This window comes from Sardina pilchardus, chromosome 22, assembly GCF_963854185.1.
Source record: "Sardina pilchardus chromosome 22, fSarPil1.1, whole genome shotgun sequence".
NCBI lineage: Eukaryota > Metazoa > Chordata > Actinopteri > Clupeiformes > Clupeidae > Sardina > Sardina pilchardus.
In genome coordinates this window covers 28747261-28774662 of record NC_085015.1, presented here as the reverse complement: position 1 = coordinate 28774662, position 27402 = coordinate 28747261, and the positions used below count along the sequence as shown (strand labels likewise).

Sequence of the window (27402 nt, the reverse complement as noted above, 5' to 3'; positions counted from 1 at the left end):
CTGCAAATCCAGTCTTCTTTTTTCTTCAATCTGTTCGTATTAATTACAGTAGTTGGTGACTATGCGATTAGGCCGGTGAAACGGTAAAAATGCTATAAATGATAAATAATGTTGACTGTAACAATTACCGTGTTCATTTCAAATAGGCTATTATTATCACGGTTGATATAGCTAAACATGGTGTGGAAACCGTGCGTTAAATTCCTCCCAGCTTCACCCAAGCCTGCATTTGACATAGGCCTGGTAGACTTCTATGAAACAAAGATGGTATCCTGATTCAGTTGTCTAAATGATGTATAACCATGCACGGTTCGGTGTAGGCTACATCTGCTTTAAAAAGGCGGAACATATTCATCGCAAATATGCGCTGTATCATATAGCCACTCTGCGTCTTTTTATGGCTACATTCACATTAAATCCATTCCACTAACGTTATCAGGAGGAGAATACCGTAACGTTTTATTTTCAGCACTGGTTGTCACTCATTGGATAGCCTATAACATATAAAGGCCACCAGACTCCAAGACAAGTCATGGTAGAGTAAGTTAAGCACCCAGCCAACTAAAGATGACCAAGAAAAAAGTGAACGGACAACTCATAATGCCATGCTACGGTGGCTATACCTACATGTAAATCATAGAAGTTCACATTGCTGGACACTCATCTTTTCTATTACACCGGAAATATTTGTCTTTCCCGTTATAAGTATTTTGAATTTTTGAATATATAACATTCATGTTATTGAATGAAAACATGTAGGCTATCCTTGAACTATGCGTTTATATTTTCCTAAAACCGAATGAAATCTAATTATGTCCACGTAGGCTACGGTACTGCTTAAAGTGACAGGCACTCAATTAGACACACCACCCCTGTAATATCATTAAAGACAAGTGTTAGTGTAATCAATATGAAGTATTCAAATTACTTTGAATTTTAAGCTTTAAGTAATTATGCAGAACCTTTAATGCTATGAATTGTTAACAAAATGTATACAAATTCTGAATTCAAAATATGAAATAGAAACCAGACAACCCATTTTCTGTGTGTGTGCAGGGTTTGAGCAGAAACTAGGATTGCCACTGCTGTGAATGATCTGTATCCTGCTTAAGGCAATAAGGTTTTCAAGGAAATTTCATAGTGCTCCTAAATTTTTTTCTGTGCTCCTACATTTTTTCATTTAGGAGCACCTATGCTCCTAGTGAAAAAGCTAAGCGTACAGCCCTGGTCACTGATATAAGGTTGTGAATTGCTGACCGACTACTGATCAGATCACCATTTTTCCTGCCAGTGGGTCAAAATTCTTGTTTTGTGATGTAGCCACTACAGTACATCTCAATCGGTTCAGAGATTATCACGTTATTGGGAAAGGTTGAGGATTATTACATTATCAGGTTTTATTGCATGTTTTTGGAGTCATGAGGGGATTGTTAATGGGTAAGTATTATATTATCAGGCTCTACAGGGCTGCAAAAATATGAAGACAGGATTTTTATATGTTTTGGGACCCATTCATGATAGACAACAAAACCTGAGACGATGTAGCAACCTTATCTGATCTGACACAGAATGACCCCTATAGCAGCTTCAGTAAACTTTGAAAAGGCACAAGGCCACTTCTCTTACAGTCCACACTTGTAGAGGGATATGGGATTGATTCAGGGCCATTAATAATTGAAACTTATGAAAAGATGGTCACAATGAACACAGATGGGGAAGGCTTTATACTTACTAGCTAATATTGACATTGTAACTATCATCTTTCATCTCATTCACCCTCTCACTTTTATCCTTCATGAGCTATGTATTGAGTGTCCTACTGCAGTTTGTGGTGTGTATGTTCAAAGTAAAAGGTGTTTCTAATACAAAAAAACAAATGAACATAGATGTTTCATAAAAGTTTAATAGTCGTGTAAAACATTTTGTGTGTGTTTTTTTTTATTTTTAAAAAGACAATTTACACAATAAGTTTGATAGCTGTTTTAGTATGTTTATTTGATAGTGCTTTTGGACAAAAAACGGGTCACAGGCACTGACATGTTATTGTGCCTGAACTTACAAATAAATAAGTATATTTGACTCTTTATTTTGGCAGGCATGATATTACTGAAAATGTAGGCAAAATACTGGATCCAGAGTGTCTGAAATTCCCCCACAGAGGGTTAACAACTCCAGGGAGACTTGGTTGAGTGTTTAAAGATCGAAGGTTTTTAATCTTTATCATTGATTAAAAGCTTGCTAAACACATCTGCTATGTTATGTTTACCCTTAATTTTGCTTTGATTTTGGGAGTGGAGATAGAGTGGAGGGTGTCTTCGACCCTTATGCAAGGAACAACAGCCACAGAGGTGTCCCATTAAACGGTATTATTGGATGAGGCAACAAAAAGCGGAGTGGAGTTTCCTCTGCGGAGTCCATTCATTTTGTATAATGTGACACCTAAAAGGTCATTATCCCCCTGATTTCACCAACAAAGGAACCATTTGGTTTGAAGTACGAGAAGGATATCATTGGGTAGTTTGCTTAGTTATTGGCTGATTCCACTGTTGCTAAAACAGAATTCTAATTACCTTGTTGATTGTTGTCAGATTATGTGTTACTTTAGGTTCATTCAATTCATTGGGCAAACAGTGACAAAAATTTGTGGTGAACATGTTTTCTTTGAACAGTTCAATTTGAACGATTTGGTGCCAACATTCCATTGTTTGGAAACGTTTGCTTATGTTTGTGAATTTGAATGCACCTCTTGTCAACTAGCTAGTTTTTCCAAATTACATACTAGTTGACAGTTAGATTAAATTACATACTAGTTACACACACTGTTTCAATCTAATGCTATTTACTATTGTATTGAAGTTAGTTACCACTGAAAGTTTCCAAAGCACAGAGTACTGATATAGAACAGTGATTTAACCTTTTTCATTTGATCTACTGGATCTAGCATTTTGTATCAATCTAGTGCATTTGTTTCTAAACACCATACGTAACTAGTGCGTGGCATCATTCCTTTTATAGCCTTGGCCCATGCATTACCCCTTGCTCTAATAGAGCATTAGACGGGGTCATTAAACCATGGGTTGTCTTTACCACAAACTCTAAATCTATTCAGAGGTGCATACTTATTAATTAGGGCCAAGAAGGTTGTCTGCCATTTTATAGACTCACTATTCACTATTAAACGGACCAGGCAATACTGCTTGGTCATTGAAATGATTCTTTTACAAATCTGTATTAAAAGATAAAAACAAACCTGACATTTAAAAATACACTTCTAAAAGTCCTGAGAATTATGTAAACACTGGAAAAAGGGGTGACCCTGGAATCACAGCAGCAGATGTGGATCAGTCAGTAGCATAGCCAATGATTGGTCCCAACCAGCGTTCCACATCAGCTACCGATATCTGTTTTCTGTTGGCATAGTCTTCAACCTGTAACACATAAAAAATACTTCATTTTGACTAAGGCTGCACCAATTAACGGATTTACCTATTAGTTGACAACTATTAAGTTAATTGGAAACTCCTCAATCTTGAATATTTGACTTGCTCCTCTATGACAGTAAATATCTTTGGCATGTGGACAAAATAAATCTTGGGCTTTATAGGAAACAATGATTTCCTAACTATTTTTGCTGCATTAATTGTAGACAGCAGTGAATCAGTTATTAAAAAAAAGAATCCACTGATTATTCTACTATGAAAATAAAAGTTACCTGTTTTTTTTGCTTTTGTTAAACTTCAGTAAGACTAACGCATGGCTTACAGTCTATCCAAACATAGATAAAGGAAAACCTGTTTGACCGCTGTGGTACACTTATTCTACAACGGAGTTCATCCTACATTAGGTTTGAAGCCGGTCAGGGCAAGATATATGCCCCTGTAAAACAATAGATACAAATGTCTGAACTACTTGGATTCATGAGTCTGTAAAGCAGAAAAATATCAATATCCACTTTTGTCATCAAGGCATGGCACCCAATAAGAGCATGCTCTCCCCACATAAAGACTCTTTTGTCCTCTGATTGACCTCTTGAGTCTGGCATAAAGTAGCATAAAGCATGTCACGCATGTCATGCTGGAAAACAATCCTTGAATGGTCTACTTTTGAATGTATACATAGAGTGATCAACTCAATCAAACAAGCTCAGTACAAACCAGAAATGACTGAAATCACTGTTAGAGCAGATTCAAAGTTAATGTAAAAATACACATACCTGTTCTTTGGTGATTTTTCCCACAGCAAAGTAGCTGGACTTTGGATTGGAGAAATACAGTCCTGAGACCGCAGCAGCAGGAGTCATAGCTAGAGACTCTGTCAATCCAATACCTTAATATAGGGATATAATGTTATACTAAACTGATCAAACCAGAGCTATAACAGTCATACATAAAAATGCATATTTGGTCGTTGTGATAAAACAAAAATAACTGCAGAGAATAAAGCACATATATTTATTTACCTGTCTTCTCCTGGATATCAGCCAGTTTCCACATGGTGATCTTCTCTGTGTGGTCTGGCTGGCTGGGATAGCCAGATGCAGGGCGAATGCCAGAGTAGCGGATCCTATGCAGGTCAGTGGCCTGAAGGTCCTCTTCAGAAGAATATCCCCACAAGTCTTTGCGAACTCTAGCATGAAGTTCTTCAGCAAAAGCCTTGACACAAATATTTGCACACAGGTTTGGTAAGTACCTCTGAGCAGTACATGGATGCCATTTAGAGAGTGCATATTTCAGGATTTCAATTCATGAATTGCAAGTGTTTGTTGTCACAGACTGTGGTATGTTTCCAAATATAGTTTTGGAACTGAGAGCTTCATCCAGAACAGACAGGATCAACCAATATTCAATACAATATCCCTACTTAAAGCGTAACTCCGGCAAAAATGGACAAAAGGCTGTTTTTCTGAATGAAAATACATCAACTAAGCCGTGGAGAGAGTATTTTTAGTTGATCAAGCACTACAGAGCTAGCACCAGCAAAAGCTAGAGCCCAAAATTGCAAACAGTGGATTTTTTTTTAAAACCACTAATAATGCTCAAAACAGCGCTAAACCTCATCAGTAGCTTGCTCTGGGTCTCTACACATAAAACAAAGCACCAACAATGTAGTTTGCAAACCCAGAGTTTATAACAGAAGACTGTTAAGAACACTTACGAGGGAAAGTCAAGATCTCGCATCACATAATAGATTCTCCTTCGAGAGGAGCTGGTAAAAAGAGAGTTGGTAAGTGTTCTTAACAGTCTTCTGTTTTCCCTCAGAGTATCATGAGACTAGGCAACAGTGTACAAGTACCTGGAACAGAGTAAATATGTAATAAGACAATTTGCAATCAGACCTCAGCAAGTCGATCTGCAAGTGCTTTGACCATGATGCTGTTGTAGTCATCACTTTGACTCTCAAATTTCCGACTTAGTTCCTCAGCACCAAAACAGGCCACAGCAAAGAGTCCAATGTAGTCACAGACACCACTATCTTTAGGTGCGATGAAGTCAGATAGGCAAAGATAAGGGTCTGGACTTGTGGAGTCTTTCTCAGCCTGGCAAAAACAAAACACAGTTTATTTATTTGCGACATGCAAACACACATACACACCTGAAATATCAATATTCAGACTATTTTAATTTTGTTCTATCAGAGAGCACACACCTGCTGCCGGAGCCCATAAAAGGTGGCAATAGGCTGGCTCTGGTGGGGGCAGGTGTTCTCAGCGTACACATGGATGTCATCCCCCACACTTTGTGCTGGCCAGAAACCTACTAGTCCTCGAGCCCAAAGCCCTTGGCTATCTATGAGCTTATCTAAAAGTTTCTGGGCATCATCAAATACTTTTCTGGCCTCCTCTCCTGAGGACACAAGAACACACACAAAACAAATTCACAATGGCTGCCCATACAATAAGCAGCTGGTTCAAAGACCACCAACAGGTCCTAAACAAATGTGTGGAATGCCTAGCAGTCATGACAGGGCTGCTCACATAGATATTTGGCACTTCTATGGTTGTTTTATACCAACACATGTTGTGCAGTAGGCAAATGGTCAACAAGAAGCTCAATCTATCTATCCATCTATCGATTTACCAGCATTTCAAAATGATTTAGGGACTGATGTTGATTTTCCATACCTACAGTTTTATCCTTGAAGATTTTGGGATAGCCTCTATTAGGGTATTTGCCTCTCAGCTGCCAAATATCGAAGAAGGGCTTCCAGTCGATAAAACTCACCAGCTTCCGCAAGTCATATGTCTCAAAGACATGTGTGCCAATGATCTGTGGACGTACTACATGAGCAAGTTAGTCAATATTCTGTTTTCATATTTTGGGTCAATATTAATCATCTGAAACTCCTAATATATTAGGCTTTAAACACAGATGTCTGACAGATCAAAATGAAGTAGGCTGCACATCATCAATGATAATAATAATAATAATTTAAACCTTAATTTGCACATTTAAGAGAACACATTTAAGAGAAAACATGAGCTAGCAAGGAAGCTATATTGGTTATGTGGCGACCTATGCTATGTCAATTTCTATTAGAATAAAACACTTCTCACTTCTCAGCAGAAGAACTGCACAAATGGAAAGGGGAAAATGATCAATGCACTAGAACAGGCTACTGGGAGCAGCTGTTATTGTAGGACATTTCATGAGTAACTTTTAACAATGTCGTTCAGCACACACCTGGTCTAGGCTGAGCCTGCCAGTCAATGTATAGACCTCTCTCCCGCGCCAGGCTGAGAGACAGGAAGCGTCGTTCCTGAGAGAACAAGGACCAATCAATCAGAAGATGCAATGTTGCATGGAGCAGGAGACAAGATATTTAAGCTGTCTTCATGTATACCTTCAATGAGTCATAGTGATCTTGTCGGATTTCTTCATATTCCTCCGAAACTTCCTCAAAGTACTCTTCTTTCAAATTTTCATCAAGAAGTTGACTGCACTTTAGGAGAGTGAATGAAGACAGACAACACTTACTCAAGGACCTACGAGGTACTCTCTAACTAGATTACCCAGGATAAACTGATTTATACCCAGCAATGAGTGAAGTCCAAGCAGGGAGCTGCTGGATCCCTATTGTGCTAGTTCTGATTGTTCCGCATTATTATTATTCCTAGGGGTTTCACCAACTAGTCGACACTGTAGGCGGTAGTCGACAAGTAAACTACTGTATGCAGGATTGGCGATTTCATCTCCGGTTTCGGTTTTGCTTTTCGTTTTCGCTCGTTTTATGCTTGCATATTTCTCTGCAGAGCTTCCCCTACAGCTTTACAGTAGCCTGTATATTTATACATATATAGGCTATATATAAATATATAAATTGCAAGCGTGGTTCTTCTTGTTCTTTACGCGTCTCAGACTTCCAGATGTAAACAAGGAGCGATCGCCTCATGGACAAACTGCAAGGCTGCAATAGCGGATAGGGACACTGGGGGCAGGAGGAAATATTTTTCGATAAAACTGGTCAGTCAAGCAAAACAACGATTTCTAAGCGATTTTATGACGATAAAAAAGTTGCATAGGGTCTCTTTAAAGCAACACTAAAGAGTTTTTTGTACTTTAAAATAATGTTCCCAAAATAATTTCAGTGGTTCATCAACTCGTAACAGGGTGAACGGCACTTCTGCATTCGCTTTGCGGCCCTCTATTGGCTCTATCGGCTCTATCGGCTATAACCGCAGCTTAAACCGCAGTTTACCAGATTGGGTAGCGTGTCTGTAGTACTGCTGTTGTAGCTTTGCTGCCGTTTTGATATTAACCAATATTTCCTTAACGTCAACTAACACATCAACTTAATAAACAAATAAATTAACGACTCGTCGACTACTGAAAATCACTAGTCGTGAAAGCCCTAATAGGTCCCAGAGCTCTCAATGCCAATATTACGTTGAACACATTTATGCATGCTGGTTCTGCAGAGCACTGCATTTGTCTAGATAGAAAGACAATCACAAAAGAAATAACTTACCACTACAACACTCCTTGAAGCATCCAAAACATGTACCACTGGGAAACTGTACCTTGGGGCAATTTTTACAGCAGTGTGAGTCCTATGGAGGGAGTGACATATACATACTGTAAGTTTGAGAGAGAACCATTTGCTATCACTGATTAGGTTTCATCTAGTATCAAATGACATCTGTTGCATGTATGTTTCACCTTACATTGTCCTTAATGCACAAACTGGTGCATTATGAAACTGAAGGTTAAAACCTGCCCTTTAATCTGCATTCAGAATCTAATCTGTATACTGCCGCTCACTTACTTTGACGTGGTTGCACCCCCAATCAACAAAGGGACCTGCATCCCAAGGCGGTCCATCTCCTTTGCTACGTGAATCATTTCATCCAGAGATGGAGTGATGAGGCCAGACAGACCAATGATATCTGGCAAAAACACAGACGGCTGGGATCACAACAATCCAACTGTTGGTGGGGAGACACCCACTTTCATAGATGAAGTCCATTGACCATTAATGGTGTGATGATCATCACACTACCGAGACTTATTGTTGGCATGACTTACGAAGAGGATATGCAAATAATAAAAAAAACTCACCTGCTTTTTTCTCTATTGCCTCCTTCAGGATTCGATCACATGGAATCATGACCCCCAGATCGATTACCCTGGAAAATTTAAATTTACATTAGGGGAAGCTGTCTGGGCCTTAAGTATAAAACATGTTGCTTGTTTATTTTTTATTTTATACAGTTTACATTTAGTACATAACCCCATGAGTGCTAATTCATTCATAGTTAAGTCATAGTAAAAATAGTCAGGGCCCATATTCACATTTTTTAAGGCTAAAAGTATAGCTCTTAACTATAGAAATAATGGCCGTGTCCCATGTAACTTTAGGACACTTTTTTGACTAAGAGTAATTTATGATGAAGCATTTTAACCCTAAAAGTAGCAACAAAATCTGGGACAGCTTAAAAGAACTCACTAAGACCTATTCACAAACAATCCTAAGCCGCTTTAGTGGCATTTCATGTGACTATGTATTGAAAAGAATATGCTGTTACAGGAGCTCTCAATTGTGAGGGAATAATTGTGCATTGCAACGAAGGGATCCAATAACGCCGCCAACAACAAAAAACACCATTGCATGTAAACTAAATGTAACGTCTCATTGTAAATTAAATTAAATTGTTTCTCCTCTATGCAAATGTATGTGTTTTCATACCGATTCATTAAAATCATGTTGCAAAGATACTGCTTCAGTCCGTAGTGTAGTCATTATGCTACTAGGCTATTCGCTTTACTCTTTATTAATTTAGGCTAGGACTATTTATTCATCATCTTCCATCCTTTACAGTCCTACATAGTGCACACATTCTCACCAGCTAAGACCCGTCACGTCTCACTAGCCATCGTAGGGGAGGTTTTTGCCATCATTCCCGCGTTATAATCATCAGCCAATCAAGGTGGTTTCTTCAATCTAGCTTGTGCCCGAGTAATATAAGTCAACCATAGCAACGGAGCTCTTATCTTATGAGTTGTCCTTTTTCCTTACTAAGAGTAGGTCTGAGAGGTTTTGCAATTAAGAGAAGTAGGAGTACTTTTGGTGGTTTGTGAATATGGGCCCAGAAAGCAGACGAAAAGAGCAATACTGGTGATTTACCGCAAGTCTATTGGCAGAGACACACTTTGGTGTAGCATGGGGGGTGCTTATTTGCATACACTTTCTTTTTTTGCAGTCTTCAGTAATGTTGCTGCAGCGGGCTACATGTAATGAAAGAGAGCGAGAGAGAGGACTATAAAGCCCACCTTCACAAACAACTGGGTAGGTCGGCAAAACTGGCACAAAGACAGGCCAATCCTATTCTCTCTCACTATTTTTTTCCCCTAGTGTTTTCTATTTCTCTCTCTATCTCACTCTCACATGAAATGAATTTACAAGACATTTTAATTCACACGCTCTGGAAAAGTGGGATGTCTGCTCATTTTTGTATGCATTTTAAGTAACAAATCATACCGGCGTTCTTTGATGTGACAATGTGTGCCCAGTGTGCAAAATGCATACAAGTTGGCCGGTCTGACATTGCTTTGAAAAAAATACTGTCATGGATGTGACCTTGTTGTTTGTAGTAAAACATTTTAAGCAATTTTGAACAGTCTTCATAATACAGTATGTTCTTCCGTATCACTGGCTGTGAGAGTATTGAGCTACTGAGTATAGTAGTATATTCCCCACCTGAAATTGTTGCATCCCAGCACAACACCCACAATGTTTTTACCAATGTCATGAACATCTCCTTTTACAGTAGCAAGCAGAATAGTGCCTTGGTATGGATCCTGAAAGAGTTGGAAGCATTAATAGATGTTAAGCAGAAGCACTGTACATATACTGGATACAATAAAAAGTGTCAACCAAGCACTTTTTTCTGCTGCCAGCATCTATTTTCTATAAAGAAAATCATCATACCCTTTTGAAATAGTTAATTTTTTGTCTTACAGCCTGAAATCAAAACCCATTTACAAATGTAGCTGTACAACATCAAAATAATGAAAAAAACAGTTCTCAAAATTAATAAAAAATTAAAAACTGGGATAATAGTGTTGGAAAAGTCATCATAACCCTGACTTAATACTTTGTGGAGCTTCCTTTTGCTTTTATTACAGCCATCAATCTGTTTGGATATGTCTCTATTATAGCTTTGCGCACCTAGATCGGGGAATATTTGCCCAATTGTCTGTGCAGAATTGTTAAAATTCAGTCAAATTCTGTAGGGAATGGCGCAGTGATATCGTACGCAGCATCTGAAAATAGTCCCCATAGACAACAAGCAGTAGTAGTGCCAGTAGTTTGCAAGTTGCCTTGATTATTACGCCAGATGAGAGTGTAGTTCCATGTCAAATCAGCCTAGAAAAACGCCAGGTTTCATTTTCAGTTGGTCTTATTGCACTTTCTAACTTGAGAGGAGACACAAGTTACCAGAAATCTTAGTCACTTTTAAACATGAAGCTAGCAGGCGAGAAGCTAATGGTCTAATCCGATTCAATGATCTATGCTAGGCTGAAGCTAAAAGTTGTATCGCCAGATTCACAGAATGGCTGGATGAACGGGAACAAGGTAAATATCGATTGTTTTGCTTGAGGGGAGGTGGAAAATGAGCGTATTTCCAAAAATGGCGGAATATCCCTTTAAGCCACTGCTTTGTTCTTTTGGCAGTATTTTTATAGCCTGGTCCTGACCATCCCATAATACTACCATTTCATTTCGTAGTGGAGGCAATCCTTGGCCGGAAGTACGAGGATGGCTCGCGAGGCTAGTATTTTTAGGGATCATTGTCGTGTTGGAAGGCGAATGATGATTTTCTATAGGCACTGTAAATCTTACGAAGTTCAGCGTTCATAGTGTAAAATGTCTTTCCCTGCAGCTCTCAGAGTATTTTGAGGCCCTAAGACCTCCCAATGACTTATTAGTGATTTAACATATGTTTATAAAGTTCTTTCATCCTTACTATGTCCACGGATGAAGAGTTTGCCTGCATTTCCTCTCTCTCCTTTTCCATGAAGGGGATTAAATAGCCAACAGCTTTCTTCATCACACGCGCAGACTTTATCACCTGCTCAGACGTACAAACAAACAAAAGCATATACTGTAGAACTATATAAACAGGTCTTGCACAGGTCACAAGAGGCCACCAACCTGGCTGTGAGCATCATATGCAAAATAGCACAAGTGCTAAACACATGATCATGATGAGAGTAGAGGCTGAAGAGGAACAATAGCCACGTTTACATGGACAGTTTTTTTGTCATTCCGATTAAACTATTCCGATTGAATTTTTTTGCGCCGTCTGTTTCCAGGGCAATTTCTATTCCGATTGGGATATCACTTAAGTTCATGTGGGAGTCAAGGCAGGTGACCCAATACTTTTGGGAATATAGTGTACTTTAGTGTAGCATGGGGTGTGTATTTATTAGCACACATACACACAAATGAGAGGGATAGGTCAAAGGTGAAGGGTGAAGGGATACAAATGGGACTGAGCTCTGGACACAAGGGCCTCTACCTGTGGCAGAAACATCTTTCCGGCACCGAAGAGATCACCCACAATCTTCATGCCATTCATCAGGGGTCCTTCAATCACATGCAAAGGTCGAGGGTAGCAAAAAGAGTTCGCCCGTGCCTCTTCGGTGTCCTCAACAACATATTTATCGATACCCTGTTATGATTGAAAAAGAACATCAAATAAATATAATGCAGAATATGTCAGGAACAAAATCTAGACTCTGGAGCACTGGGCCACTAAAACACTACACACTGCATATTTACACTGCTCAGTGAGAAAAAAAAACACTGCTATAATATGGCCGATGATGCTGATTGGGTCATAAACGGCCACAGCAATGAAGAAGAATGACTGAAGAATGTTGCTATAGAATATTATTATATCTATTTGTTGGAATTTGTTGGTGTCTGCATCATGTTTTTTGCTCGGTTATGTTGCTGATTGGATCATACATGCGCACAACAGCAAAGAGGATTAACCAATGACAGACAGTTGAGCCTTCTGGGGGCATCATGGGCCTAATTCAATAAAACACCTACAGTATGAAAGAAGGCGTCTGCTAGATAACCTCAGTGAAATGCCCTGCTAGTGACTAGTGACTGTTTTTGCACACCAAGGTTGCTTTGTTGGAGATTTTGTTTTTGTTGCTTTGGTAGAGCGTTCAGGCAAATATGCTGCCACCACTCACCTTTACTAATGCATATTCAAGTCTCTCTTCGACACTTGTCTTCCTCCACTCATCAGTTTGCACAACTTTCTTCCCTCCTTTGGCCGCGGCCTGAACAAACACGTATAGATATAGACAAAATAATGTGTTTCAGTGTAAATGCAATCTGAACGTAAAACAAATGCAAATTCAGCGGTGAAAAGGGTCACAAGTGCACTTAAATATGTTGATTAGACGAACGTGGGCTGGGACATGTTCAGGACGAGTATATGGAAGTGAAGACAGTAGATTAGCAACAGTTGATTTAACAGTTGATTAGCAACTCTCACAGTGTCATTCATCTTCATCAGAAACCATGGCTCAATAGAACAATCTGGAATGCTCTGAATACAAGCTGTTGCCTTCAACAAAGGGCTTTTCTCTGTAGACATGGCATCAAACAAAGTGGCGTCCTACAGACAAGCTGTGAAAGCAGCAAACAGGCAGCACAGCAATAAGGTTGTTCTTGTTCAAAGCTCAAGTGTCTTACCTGAGCATAAACAAGTAGTTTCTCTGTGGCATCTGGGTCTCGGTTCCAGATCAGGTTCTCACAAAGTTCCAATAATTCCTTGTCAATGTCATCATACACAGGCAAACTGCCTGCATTGACTATGCCCATATCCAGTCCATTCTACACACAGATGATATAAATCATACAATTAAAAACAAACCTTTAGACCTAAAAGATACACTAAAAACTAAGAAACTGTCATCAAGACACAAAGTCAAATGAATTTTGCCAAATGAAATGCTGTTCATTCTTCACTATATGCAATAAAACAAATCATGGCAATGCTAAAATATGCATTGCAACAGCATTCTAGCCATATGCAGCTCATACTGCTACTGAACGTTCATAGCACCCATGAACTACTTACGGTGTGTCATCTCATGGCAGGGAAGTGAACATGGCAACTACCCAGCAAACATCATCTTTTATTCAATTTATATCTCTCTTTCTTTACTATTCAAATGGGTGGTTGTGACGCCCATACTCCAGTCCAATATACTATACTCTAGTTACTAGTACAGTGTACCTTGATGGCATGGTAGAGGAAGGCTCCATGCATGGCCTCTCTGATCACCTCCATTCCCCTGAAGGCGAACGACAGGTTGGACAGTCCTCCGCTTACCCTTGCCCCAGGCAGGGTCTCCTGCAGAATGACAAGGGAACGAGTGATCAGTTCAGCTTATTCCCAGAGGCTGTGCTTTGACATATAAACGTTGTCTGCACCATACATCAGGCAAGTTCTTATGCTATATAAATGTTACGTTCCATGTTGCTGGTTTTAAAGTACCAATTCATGTATATGATTGCTGTTACCCAGCTGTTAATCTTTTGAAATTCCCAGATGACACTAGAGCACACATGGGCAACATCCAGCCTGCGGACTGCGCACGACTCACTAACGTCTTTAGTCCAGTGCTGTGCCAACAGTGCTGTGCCGCTGTGCTTATAGAAGTAGCCTACTGCTATAATCCTACAGAGAGCGCTGTCTACAATTGAAATCATGCTAAACTACTGTCCTTACTGACTGGTATAATAACAGCACAGCTCATGCAATGCAAAACAATCAGTGGCCAATAAGAGAAAACATATATTGCAGTCTTAAAAGAATACACTTAACATACATTTCAATATGACGCATGCTAAATCATACAGCAAACTTGTCTTTGTGCACGAGCAAGCCCAATGCAATGTTTCTTCAGTATTTGTTAACAATTTCTGTGTTAAATGCGTGTACCTATCTGTGACTGTGATACGTAAGACAAATGACAAGATGAGGTGTAAATAGGCTCAACGTTGGTGCCGTTTTTTAAACTGATTGCTGTAAGAAGGCTAACTATTTCTGCTGTAATTGGACATAAAATTTAATTCAACAGCACAATACGTTTCAATCAGCCATCGAGTGTGTGGACAATGGCATTTCCCATGGTCTGATCATGATTTTTGGAATGATATCAATTTATTAACAAACTTACAAAAAAAGAATCATGCTTGCAAATTGTTTGCAAATGAGACAGGCAATATACAATATAATAGCACCATTGAGTAGCCTACTTTAACAACTTTTTCTACTCATAAGTGAGAGTGTTAAAGTGAAATGGGCAAAACAACTTTTAAGTAAGGTAGACTATAGTGTCCAGACATCAAATAATAGTTGAATAATGATTCCCAGTTCAGGGGAAGCCAGTTGTAATGTCAGAGAAAGAGGATGCATGCAATCAGACAGGTGCGTATGACACATTTGCTGAGGGCAGTGTCTACAGAGCATAACATTAAATTAAATGAAAGTCACTCACATGTATTTTGCATTCTTGGTAAGCTACAGGTTCATATGTGAAAGACCAACAAGAAGCCCCATGTTTTTAAAGGTGCCCTGCCACATGTATTTCATCACGTATTTTCTTTGTGGTAATGTCTGAAGTTCTACTATGGGCTTAAATCCTTATACAGTATGCATTACATTTGAGACTTGCTCATCTGGAATACATAGGAGCAGTTTTGTGCTTGATACCTTGATGCATTGGGTGGCCTTGATGAAGTTAATGGCATACATGCTGTGCTCCTCTATTCCTGTGCCAATGGTGAGGATGTTGGGGTCAAAGATGATGTCATTGGGATTGAAGCCTACTGTAGTGACCAGAAGATGGTAGGCCCGGCTGCAGATCTCTACTTTCCTCTCAATCTCTACTGCCTATGGCAAATACAGAGACATTCAATTACACATAGAAAACCATAATTTTAATGCAATTAAGGTCAGAGGAATCCCAAAACGTTGAGATCAATTCAGCTCAATCAATTACAGACATACAGTAACTCCTTGGAGAAATGCTATGCTAGTGTACAATGTATACAGACCTGCCCCTCTTCATCAAATGCCATGACAACAACAGCAGCTCCATAGCGACGGACAAGGTTGGCCTTCTTCAGAAAATCAGCCTCCCCCTCCTTCAAGCTCAAGCTGTTCACAATGCACTTCCCCTGACAGCACTTCAGACCTGCCTCGATGACCGCAAAGTTAGACGAGTCGATGCACAACGGTACCTTTAGAAACACAAGCTAAATGTGACCATCAATACTTTCACCTGACCAGGCGTACCATATCATCAACATATAGAATTTTGTAAATAATAAGAAATAAGAAATACTTTAGTAATCTCAAAGAATACCACAATTTGACTGTCTTCTTCTGAAGCCTATGTTAATATTTGTAATGTTTCCAACCTCTTCTTTGGAATGTCAGCCAATTGCTTCTCCAGAGTCTTACCTTAGCAACATCAGGCTCTGAAGCAATGAGGTTACAGAAACGGGTCATGGCAACAGGACCATCCAGCATACCCTCATCCATGTTGATGTCTAGCACCTGGGCTCCCATCTCTACTTGAGCTTTAGCGACGCTCAGTGCTTCCTGGGTATCATAAAACACACATCAGCTGACTGAATCATCATTCAACAAAGCATGTCATAATCATAAATCCTTCAAAAACGACTTTGATATGAAATCTCGCCCGCTGTGGCTCACCTCATAGTCGCCGGACATGATGAGTTTGGCAAATTTGCGTGATCCAGCCACATTGCAGCGCTCACCAATGTTGACGAAGTTTGTGTAAGGACCTATACGAAAAGGCTCAAGGCCTACAAGAAAACAACTAAATTAAATGTCTGAAACTCTAAACAAAATGTCTGAAATCAAAATAATTACTGAAATTGAAAGGATGCTTACCTGATAGCAATAAGTAGTCATGAAAAACATTTGGGGCAGGAACCCTAGGCTGACAGTGTCGCACTCCTTCAGCAATTGCCCTTTCAAATAAAACAGAAAGATAATTGGGGAAGTCATTTAAAAACATTGTATGAATTGAACTAGCATATCCTTGTCTACAATTTTATAACTTGATCTAATTAAAAACAAATACAATCATAAAGATTGGTGCTCTACAGAACAGACCAGAGTACAAAAAAAAAAGAACACCAGTCTATAGGTCTACTTAAATGATGGCATGTGGAACATATGAATGCGCTGAAAGATCTGACTGCATTGGTAGTTGATAGAATTGTGCCTATTTATTTATGGACTCTTCAGGGCCGGTACTAGAACCAGACTGAGCAAATGAGCTAGAGCCCCAGCCATCTCTATAGCCGTTCTGCTGGCCCATACAATCCCTTTCTTTTTGTGGAGCCATGACATAGTGGGCATGACGGCTATTCCATAACATTACAGACCTAAGACTTTCCTAGAGGAGTACTTTCTTGTTCAGACTTTTCTGGGGGTGACCTGGGACCTCTGATTGATGTGATATGGAATGACCAATATTTAATTCCTGAAATTCATGTGTTCATGATCAAATGTACTTTCTATGGGATCAAAACCCAGCTAAAGACATCTATGAGCGTATAGTTACCGTATGTGTGCAGGTGTCGTTCCACAACAACCTCCAATGACGTTCACAAGCCCACCAGTGGCAAATTCCTAAACCAAAGAATAAAGCAGTGCTAATACAACACAACTAAACACAATACAACACTCGTGTGGAAAGACAGGAAAGGCTGGAGATGAGACAGTTTTGAGTTTGAGTTCCATATCGAATAGGGGTTCGATTTAATTCACGATGTCACGATTTGATTTGATTTTTTAAATATTACTATTAAAGCATTCCTTATGCTAAATGTTATTTGCTTTTGCCCGTTTCCTATTCTGTTTCAGGGGGCTTTTTGTTTTTCAGAACAAACAATTAAACATAGACGTGGACAATGGACATAGTGAAATGAAACAAGCAAGAGGGGCTTTGATTTCAGTCGGTTGATGTGTATTTTGTGTGTAACTGGCTGCAGCCTAAAATTAGAGGAGTGTTGACGCTGCAGTACAAGTGTATATGTCTTTATGTGTCTTTGCTCTTAGCATACATGTTGGACGTAACATTGAGGTTTGGGGTCGATTCTACCTTTGAGTTCGAAGTTCGAGATTGAGATGAAATTTCGATCGGTTTACAGTACATATACAAGTAAAAATAAGTAAAAAATCCTCCCTTGAAAGGATCATAAACGGTCACAGCAATGAAGAGGAATGACCAAAGAATTTGACAGTATTTGTTGGTGGAGAGCACATCATGAATGTGGAGGATGTGGGTCTTGGACACCAGACATCACTGTTGAGCTGTCTAGAGGTGCTGTGGGCCTAACCCAAGTCTTGAACATTTTTTCATTTTTCATGAAGACATCCAGGGCAAATAAAATAAAAGTGTGAAAAAGTGCAAAGTGCAGTGCAAATGTTTCAGTCAGTCCCTGGCTTTCTTCAATGCAAAGAGTTTGAAGGAAGGTGCCCACTTGATAACTCCTATGAAATGCTCTCGAATGCTGTTCTGTTGATGTAATGTTTTTTTGCCAAAAAAGGTTTCTTTGTTGGTGATTTTGTTTTTGATAATTAATAAGTTTGGTTTTTGATTGGGAGCTGTGGAAAATCCTAGCCATTGATGTCCAAGAGGTTAATATGCTAATCTTCCTTTAAGGGAGGAGGCGGTGATGAGGGACAACTGGATGTTTTAAACAGCTTTACCTTTAAATGTGCTGACGTTAACTCTGGAGTTTCATCATACCCTCCAAATGTATTGGGAAGACCTGTTCAGAGTGGACACAAAGTAAACAGGCAATAAGACAACTTTCTTGTTTGTAAGTTTACAATTCATAGCATCACCTCACTATGATAACGGGCACTTGGGCACTTTCAACATTCAGATATTTACTTGTATGCTTCCCAAGATCTGACACAATCCTGTTTGCAGGTCTGCCGACAATTCTACTTTCCATCTCATGGGCTTGACATACACGATCAGCTGTGAGACGTATGCCTTTCCTAATTATGTCCAATTAATTCAATTATGTCCAATTAATTCAATTCATGTGAGCACAAGTTCGAGAGTGATCTCAAGGACCATTGATAGAAGTACAATGCACCAACGCATAATTGCAAGTGCCCTAAAATATTTTGAGAGGGTCTGAAAACTTTCAATATACTCTGTACATCTGGCTCCACAAGACTACTTTCAAACACCACAAGGTGGTTAGATTGAGATCAAACACTTGAATGGATTCAAACACAACCCATGTTATGGTGCACATGCAAAGACAGTTTTTACAACTGAATACCGGTCTCAAAACACTACCTAAGAATGAAAGGATCACAGATTAATAAGCAAACAATTTGCATAAAGCACAAACATCAATCAATACCAATTTATTCATGTCTTCTAAAGCTATGCCTGAAGGCAGCGTAAGGACAGTCGGTCAGTTCATGGAATACAGTTACCTGCATTTGGATAACAAATGATGAAAGATGTAGTGCTTTTCCCAATGGCTTCAATAAATGGCCTCATTTCGGCAGCTCCAAGTGCACAGTTTAAACCAATACTGAAAGACAGATGGGGCACATATTGAGACAGAAATGTTCATGCAATTTATGCCTAACCAACAGACTATGTGCATGAAAGGCTATTCCTGTACGTTAATGTATTTTTGGAGCATTAACTGTGCTTTAACGATCATCTTTTGGTATATTCTGCTCCTTTCATCTTCACTCTGACACTGAATATCCTGCTTGCCCAATAATAACATTTTTTTTTTTTGTGTGTGGCTTTTTCGCCTTTATTTGTATAGGACAGTGAAGGGTGAGACAGGAAGCAAGAGGGAGAGAGAGATGGGGTGGGATTGGGAAATGACCGCAGGCCGGACTCGAACCTGGGTCCCCGTGGGCACTCGGACCCGTATATGGTATGAGCGCTGTAGCCTGTTGCGCCACAGCGCACCCCAATAATAACAATTTTAACAAACACATAAGTCCTTCTTTATCGTAACATGCTGATTCCCTAGTGCAGCACCCAACAGAGTCAGTGTAGACACTGATTACATTAACAGCAGCGGCAGGTTCAAACAAACCTGGCTCCACAGGAAACAAACAGAGAGCCTTTCGTGCACATAGTCTATTTCTCCCAACACTAGACATTGACCGTATTAGACATTTAAAATATGGCATGAAAGTAAAACCCTCTTCCTTGGAATTCTGTGAACTATCTATACTCACCACATAGGCTTCGCATGAGAAAGACTAATGACAAAGGCCTCTCCTGTCTGGCCTGATAGAGTACGGCCACTTTTGTCCACAATAGTCCCAGAGATCTTTAACAGACACAGTGACAGCAGTGTCAAATAGATGACATCAATCACCCATCATCAGCATTTGGTCAAATGCTAAACTTGGTCAAATGCAAATGAAAACATCAATTCAAATCACGCGCCATATCCTTACAAATAATGGTCTTCGCTCATAGCACTCCTCAAAAAGTTTGTCAATTGCAAACAGGGCTGCCTAAAAAATGAGAGAATGTAATATGTTAAAAAGTAATGTTATATAAGCATAATCATATTACACTTGCTATAAGGCAATGTCAAACATCCTTTACCTTTGCATTAGCTGTATCAAAGATAGTCTCGACTAGCAAGATATCTACTCCACCATCCAACAGCCCTCTGGCCTGTTCAGTGTAGGCTTCCACAAGCTCATCAAAGGCTAGAGAAATACAAAAAGGTCCATTAAAGGATATGATATGATTATAAGGAGTTATGATATAATTATAAAGCAACATGTGCAGAAATCACTTCCTATCCAGTTATATAAGGTACAGTCAGCGATTGCAAATCACATCACATTTGTTTTTGTTCATGTTTATATCTAACTTTCTAATCAGATGTTTTTGTCCAAAACATCTATATTTTAACCAAGGTCCAAAGTATCCCCAGAGAAAATGAACAGGGCTTAATTTTTTACAGTGTATTCATGGGATGGGCAGCTAGGAGATCATGAGATCTTCACTGTACGTGTACAAACTCAGGTAAGATCTTTATGTGGGGATCAAAAGTTTTGTTTACATACAGCTCACACATGTGGTGACTAGTCAGCTGAACAGTAATCTGCGCAATCGTTATTGCCATTAATGTGCTGTTCTATTAGCATTAATAAGGAACAAATCATATCTTATTTGCATGAGTGAGACAGACACTAAAAGAGACTTGTTCAAACAGTGTTTCGATTGTGGCCTTTTGCGATAAAAATGTATATGGTTATGGCATGGTTATTATTGCTATTTAGCAGACCCCTTTGTCCAAAGCGACAAAACAATTAAAAAATATAAATAAATGTTCACTTAATTCAAGAATGCTAAATATTGTTTAATTATCAACAAAATGACAGACTCCTAATCAGGTCTGAGTTCAATTTTCACCACTGTACTATTTACTTGCACTATGGAAATAAACTTGAATCTATCTATCACTTGAATCTATTAAATCTTAATACAATTTAGTCCAGATTCATCTACATCTTTCATTGCAAAAACTGAATCTAAATTCACATGGTAGAATGAAGATATGAGTTCTCACAGACGTTCCTGTAATCCGGCCTCTCCACAGACGGAGACACAGACAGAGTTCTGTTGGTGGGGCCCATTGCTCCTGCCACATACCTTTTGGTACCTGAGAACAAACATAATAAATGCATAATAAATAAAGACAAAATGCAAGGCATCACCATGCTTGGCATCACACATGAAGTTTAACAGACTGACCTGTTTCAGCTGTGACATCATCTGCTGCCCTCCTGGCCACATCTGCAGATGCTTTGTTGAGGCGATATGCCTAAAGAAGACGTATCCACATTTCACTACAACATTGTTTTGGTAACACTTAAAGAGACCCTATGCAACTTTTTCATAGTCATAAAATCGCTTAGAAATCGTTGTTTTGCTTGACTGACCAGCTTTATCGAAAACAGTAATATTTCCTCCCGCCCCGTGTCCCTATCCGCTATTGCAACCTTGCAGTTTGTTCAGGAGACGATCGCTCCTTGTTTACATCTGAAAGGCTGAGACGCGTAAGGAACAAGAAGAACCACGCTTGCAATTTATATATTCATATATAGCCTATATATGTATGAATATACACGCTAAAGCTGTCGGGGAAGCTCTGCAGAGAAATATGCAAGCATAAAACGAGCAAAAACGAAAAACGAAAACGTTTTGGAACCCTCCGGTTCCAAGCCCGAAGCCCTAACCAGTAGGCCACGGCTGCGGCTGGTGATATTTCACCATTTGGGGAGAGTTAGAAAATGTAATAAGACCAACTGAAAATGAAACGTTCTAGGCCTGAATGAGAGTATAGTTCCATGTCAAAATATAGCTACAAGCAGCAATGTGGGGGCCAAGCGAAAAAGTGGGAGAGTGGGCATGTGGGCGTATGTGTGTGTGTATGTGTGTGGCTGAGAGGGGGAGGGGTGCCCTTTTTCAGGTAAGAGCAATGGCCCCTTAAAATGTCTGTGCATGTCCCTGATGTGTTGTCTGTGTTTGACAGAGAAAGCGGGTGTACATGTGTGCACAATGTGTACAATGTTCTTTTCCTGTGTCCTTGGGATGTGCTCCTAAGTGATAGGTGAAAGTGTTGGTATTTATAGCGCCCCTAGAGGTGAACTGTCACCAAATGTTGTTTTTCTTTTGCATCCTCAGAATGGGGTCCATATACCAAGTTAGGTTTCTATATGAAATTTGGTTTTATGTGAAAGCGAAGATGAATTATTAGCTTACATTCTTTGATTACAGCACCACAAAGTGGTCGAAATTTGGCAAAATTAATTGGATTCTGAGCCCATGTACTAAGGTTGATCTTGATAGGTAAAAGCCTTGCTGAGATATAGGTTAACTTCCTGTGTGGCGGCTTTGCCGTCAATTTCAATTGGCTGTGACAGGCAAATTCTTTTGAATATCAATAAACAAAATGAAAACTTTTGTGCAGCTTGGTCTGAAGATCATGTGTGTTAAGTTTTGCTAAAAAGTGGACAAAATGTGAGACCTGTGAAACTTTTTCAAAGTTTTGACCTTGAACTGTTGGTGGCGCTACAGCGTGAATGGTAAGTCTCGTAAATTGGTGGGGCCATACCTTTTGCCTTAATCCACTGAGCCAGTTTCACTTTGATAGGTCCAAGTATTGCAGAGCTACTTGCATTAATGCTGTTAAAATGTTGACCTGTTGGTGGCACTGGAGTTTTGGAGTCTGGAGTCTGTAACTTGGTTAAAGTGGTCAGTGGCTTGAGTAGAATAAGTGTGCCATATTTTCAGAAAACAAATCTGAACTTTTTACTGTACGGTTCTATGGCAGAGGAAACAACCATTAGGTGAAAGTGTTTGGTGGAACTAGAGTTTTGGAGCGTGTAAAAGTGGTCAGTGGCCTGAGTAGAATATGTGTGCCAAATTTCAGAACGTTTTACTGTATGGTTTATGGCAGAGGACAGGTGTGTAATAATAATAATAATAAGAAGAAAATGTACAATCCCTATGAGTGTCTCGCAGCTTCGCTGCTTGGCCCCAAAAAAGCCTAGAAAATCGGCACGTTTAATTCTCAGTTGGTCTTATTACACTTTCTAACTCGAGAGGAAACAAGTTTTAAATAGAAAAATTACTGGAAATCTTAGTCACTTTCAAACGTGATGCTAGAAGGCGAGATGCTAATGGACTAATCTCAAAAAATCAATTGTTTAACTCCGGTGGAGGTGTAATTCCCCAAATGGTGGAATATCCCTTTAATAAGCAACTAGGGGGTCTAGATGTAACGTTACTGGTATGGATAAAAAAAAGAGTTTATAGACTCTGTTTGAATATGTGATATTGTCAGAATAGCAACATATTAAGACAATGTACTAGAAGGCACAGTTAGTTACAGGTACAGTTTTTCATCCATACTATATCTATATACACTATATTGCCAAAAGTATTGGGTCACCTGCCTTGATCCCCATATGAACTTCAGTACACATCCTATTCTTAATTCACAGGGCTTAATATGACGTTGGTCCACCCTTTGCAGCTAGGACCTTGTTTGGTGCACTGGTGCAGAGACATGTTGGAACAGGAAGTGGCCATCCCCCAACTGTTCTCACAAAGCTGGGAGCATGGAATTGTCCAAAATCTCTTGGTTAATGGTGAAGCATTCAGAGATCCTTTCACTGGAACTAAGAGGCCAATCCCAGCTCGGGGATGGCCCCAGCCTATTCCACCATAACCATGCACCGGTGCACAAAGCAAGGTCCATAAAAACATGGATGACAGAGTTTGGTGTGGATGAACTTGACTGGCCTGCACAGTCCTGAGTCCTGACCTCAACCCAACAGAACACCTTTGGGATGAATTAGAATGGATCCTGAGAACCAGTCTCCTCGTCCAACATCAGTGTGTGACCTCACAAATGCGCTTCTGGAAGAATGGCCAAAAAATCCCATGAACACACTCCTAAACCTTATGGAAAGCCTTCTCAGACAAGTCGAAGCTGCAAAGGGTGGACCAAAGTCATATTAAGAATAGGATGTCACTTAAATCATAAGGGGGGTTAAAGCAAGTGACCCAATACTTTTGGCAATATAGTGTATATATAAAACCTTATATAATAAAGATATGATATATATAATATACAATAGCCTTAGATCAATACCAACTAGTTGCTTATTAAGGATTTACCAAGAATACATCTCATACACGTGTAATGACCCTTACTACAGATCTTATTGAATACACATACTACTTATGCATAAATGGATAACATTTGTGTTGCCTGAAGTTTAAGTGATACAAATATTCTTACTAGATAAATTACCATCTCTCTACATAATAAAATTAAGACTGTTGACACAATCACTTTCTAGATTGAACTGTGGCCTGTACTCATGATGCAAGTTAACATACCTAGGTTTATATTTTCTTAAACAGCTACTTTTCTAGTGACTATATTAAACAGACACACTTTGATGATATTCAAGAAAAGTTCTATGATGCCCCAAAGTTCTTACCAAGTCCTCTAGGCCGTAGTCTGCTTGTGCAATGCGTGTGCTGCTGAATGTGTTTGTTTCGATTATGTCTGCTCCAGAGAGCAGATACTCCTGTTGATGACCCAAAGAAGATTAAAAAAAAGTGTAGAAGTGTCAAATCTGGGGGCACACTAACAATAAAAATACAAACAGATGGTCTAAAACAAAACATATTCCACCAAACCCATTGTGAGGCGCAAACCTATATCATACATTGACATTCATTTTGGTTGAACTAACTTCACCAATTAGGCTATGGAGCAACCGTATCTCCATTTTACAATACCTTGTGTATAGCGCAGATTATGTCTGGCTGGGTGATGCTCAGAAGATCGTTATTCCCCTTCAGGCTTTTCAAATGCTCTCTGAACTCTTGTCCCCTGAAATCCTCCTCCTCCAGATTTCTCTGCTGAATCATTGTGCCCATGCCACCATCTAGGATCATAATCCTCTTCTGTAGAAGCCCTCTGAGTTCATCCTCTAGACAGGACTTGACAGACTCTGAAAAATGCACTTGTCATGTCAAATGTGTGTTCTATGTGAGACATCCTGAATTGTTCTTCCATTATGCTAACCTATGATCCAATTGATCTTGACCCAAAATGTAAAACATATCATCTGTGCTCAGTCCTCTTTTAACAAACACAACAGCAACTACTTTCAATAAAATCCAATCAGTGTTTATTGGGTGGGTTAACAAAATTTGAATGTTAATATTAATATTGAAAATACAGCGATGCATTCCATATTGACTGAAGAAAGATGCGGGTCTAACAATCCACGCAGACCTTTTTACTAAAATTGGAAATGGTCTAAGATTTAATTTGATGCAACATATATGGAATTATTTGCTCCAAAACCAAACCCAGCCAATGTTTTTTTGGAAACAGTACTGGCAAGTATATTAGACAGTTTGACACTAAAAGTGTGCTCCTACTGTACGTAGAGACCTTGTATGATATCTGTACTGTTTTCCTAAACATGGATAATGTAAGGCGTCAGGGTTGATATCACTTTGTGTTGGGAAGTCATATTTGTGTTTTGGGAAGTCATATTTAGGAATTCATATTTTTTACAAGTATTATTCATTATCTGCCCAAGCCTTGAGGTTTGGAAGACTATGCCCCAATCCCAATGTCAGCCCTATAGACTAAGGACTAAGGACTCACAGACTTAATTGATCTCAGGTGCTGAGTGAGTGAGTGTGTGAGGCCACATGGGCTCAGATAGGTATTTGGGATTGCGACAGCGCTTTTCGAGATGTACCTTGGCAATGTTTACTAACAAAGACGTTGCTAATATTTGCACTATGCACGTGTGTGTCGTGCTGTTGTTTACCTTTGTCATTTCCGGATTTTCCTATGATCTCTGCGGTGAACTTCACAACACTTTGAACTGTGGGTAATTCCCTTAGGTTAAGTCTGCACCGATGCAGACTCACGGAAAGGGTTCGGTAAGTGTGTACTCAAACCCTCACCCGTTGTATTTCGACATCGGCACAGCCCTTACAATTTTCGCGAGAACGCGCACCAAAGTCCGTGAGTCCGGACCACTGATCTATAAAGTGGTATAAGTAGAAAAGGTATTCTTTATAGATCAGTGGTCCGGACATTGGTATTGGGCCATTCTAAGTATGACCAATGAGTGCATGCACCCATGAGGACCCAGGTTGGAATTCAGACAGATCTCTCTCCCACCCAGCCCACGCTCCACCGTACCTAGATCAGTGGTGTCCCAGGAGGTCAGACTGTGCCAATATTTAGAGCTTTAGTCTCTCATTGATTTAAATCAAATGTTCAGCCTTTACTGAGTCAGATGTCTATTGACAAGTTAAATTCATAATGTCCGAACAAGAGTAGATAGTTTAGCGCACCTTCAGTGATCAAAACATGCATCGACTACAGAAAGATTCGCGTCTGGCTCATAGCCTATGAAAACACTCCCAAGTTCCGCCGGTGTTTCATCTCGACGAGGCCGCTCAACTCGACAGAAGACCGGCAACTAATAACAACATCTTTAAGTCACCTGTGCTGTTTGTGTTTTGTAGACACAAGTTCGGAACTTCTTGCGCCATATCGGCTGGTTGCTGCCAAATTTTATGCATCAAGTTAATGTTACCCGGAAAAGCCATGAGAGCTACTCACGCTGAAACAAACGACATGAATATACCCTGCTAGATCTGATTGTTGGGCTGTTAGGAGTAATTCGCTAAATCAATTCCATGTAGGCTAAACAAATGGTGAAAAACCAACTTGGTCAGTAACTTGGTCAGGCTACACGACAGTTTGACCACTGGTCCAGTGATAAGCACGTGCCGACCCATATTGTTCTGACACATGTCTACTTACTGAATGTGATCCAAGCTAGATTAACCTACCTACCATGTTTTCATGTGAAGAGTTCACACTAGCTCCTGCATAGCAGTCGGTAGCTTAATATCGCTAAATAACTTTTAGCTGACGTTACCTGATCCAGTAGTAACTTTTGTACGCTGATGCATTGTAGGCGCCATAGCATACACTTGAGGCGTTCCTGTTTTTTTAACAGTCGACTGGAACAGGCGATTCAGTCGACATAGCCTGGGCTGCAGTAACGGTAGTAACGTTATTTTGATTCTCTCTTTACGTGGATACCTTTCTAGGAAATGCAGGTTGCATTAACCCAGAGCTAGCAACCACTGCTTGAATTTTTACTTCACGCATGCGCGTAGTAAGTTGACCAACTCCTGGGGCCGTATGGGAGGGCATACCAGGCTACTTGCAAAACGCCCACTCTCC

General features: G+C 39.7%; 1 protein-coding gene across 1 annotated transcript; it reads right to left on the bottom strand.

The window, feature by feature from the left end:
• Positions 1 to 1975: 1975 nt before the first annotated feature.
• Positions 1976 to 27386, bottom strand: mtr (5-methyltetrahydrofolate-homocysteine methyltransferase). Its single transcript, XM_062527104.1, has 33 exons — positions 27092 to 27386; positions 24912 to 25126; positions 24608 to 24697; positions 21345 to 21414; positions 21160 to 21252; positions 20184 to 20290; positions 20030 to 20089; positions 19805 to 19899; positions 19034 to 19134; positions 18284 to 18345; positions 17133 to 17200; positions 16454 to 16533; positions 16253 to 16365; positions 15998 to 16138; positions 15589 to 15774; positions 15245 to 15424; positions 13763 to 13879; positions 13216 to 13356; positions 12708 to 12797; positions 12020 to 12172; positions 11465 to 11569; positions 10195 to 10295; positions 8556 to 8623; positions 8263 to 8383; positions 7966 to 8047; positions 6841 to 6939; positions 6681 to 6756; positions 6122 to 6277; positions 5647 to 5843; positions 5336 to 5536; positions 4460 to 4652; positions 4214 to 4326; positions 1976 to 3428 (listed from the first exon to the last, which is right to left on the bottom strand). Exons 1-33 carry the CDS (start codon positions 27135 to 27137, stop codon positions 3342 to 3344), a joined length of 3807 nt encoding a protein of 1268 aa, XP_062383088.1. The 5' UTR covers positions 27138 to 27386; the 3' UTR covers positions 1976 to 3341.
• Between the last annotated feature and the right edge of the window lie 16 nt (positions 27387 to 27402).

Excerpts from the sequence above, each read along its gene's own strand:
- mtr (XM_062527104.1), bottom strand. The coding sequence starts at position 27,137 with ATGGCGCCTACAATGCATCAGCGTACAAAAGTTACTACTGGATCAG. Across the intron at positions 21,253-21,344 it reads TGATGTCACAGCTGAAACAG|GTACCAAAAGGTATGTGGCA; the intron begins GTCAGTCTGTTA and ends GTTTGTTCTCAG. Across the intron at positions 13,357-13,762 it reads TCCTCTACCATGCCATCAAG|AATGGACTGGATATGGGCAT; the intron begins GTACACTGTACT and ends ATCTGTGTGTAG.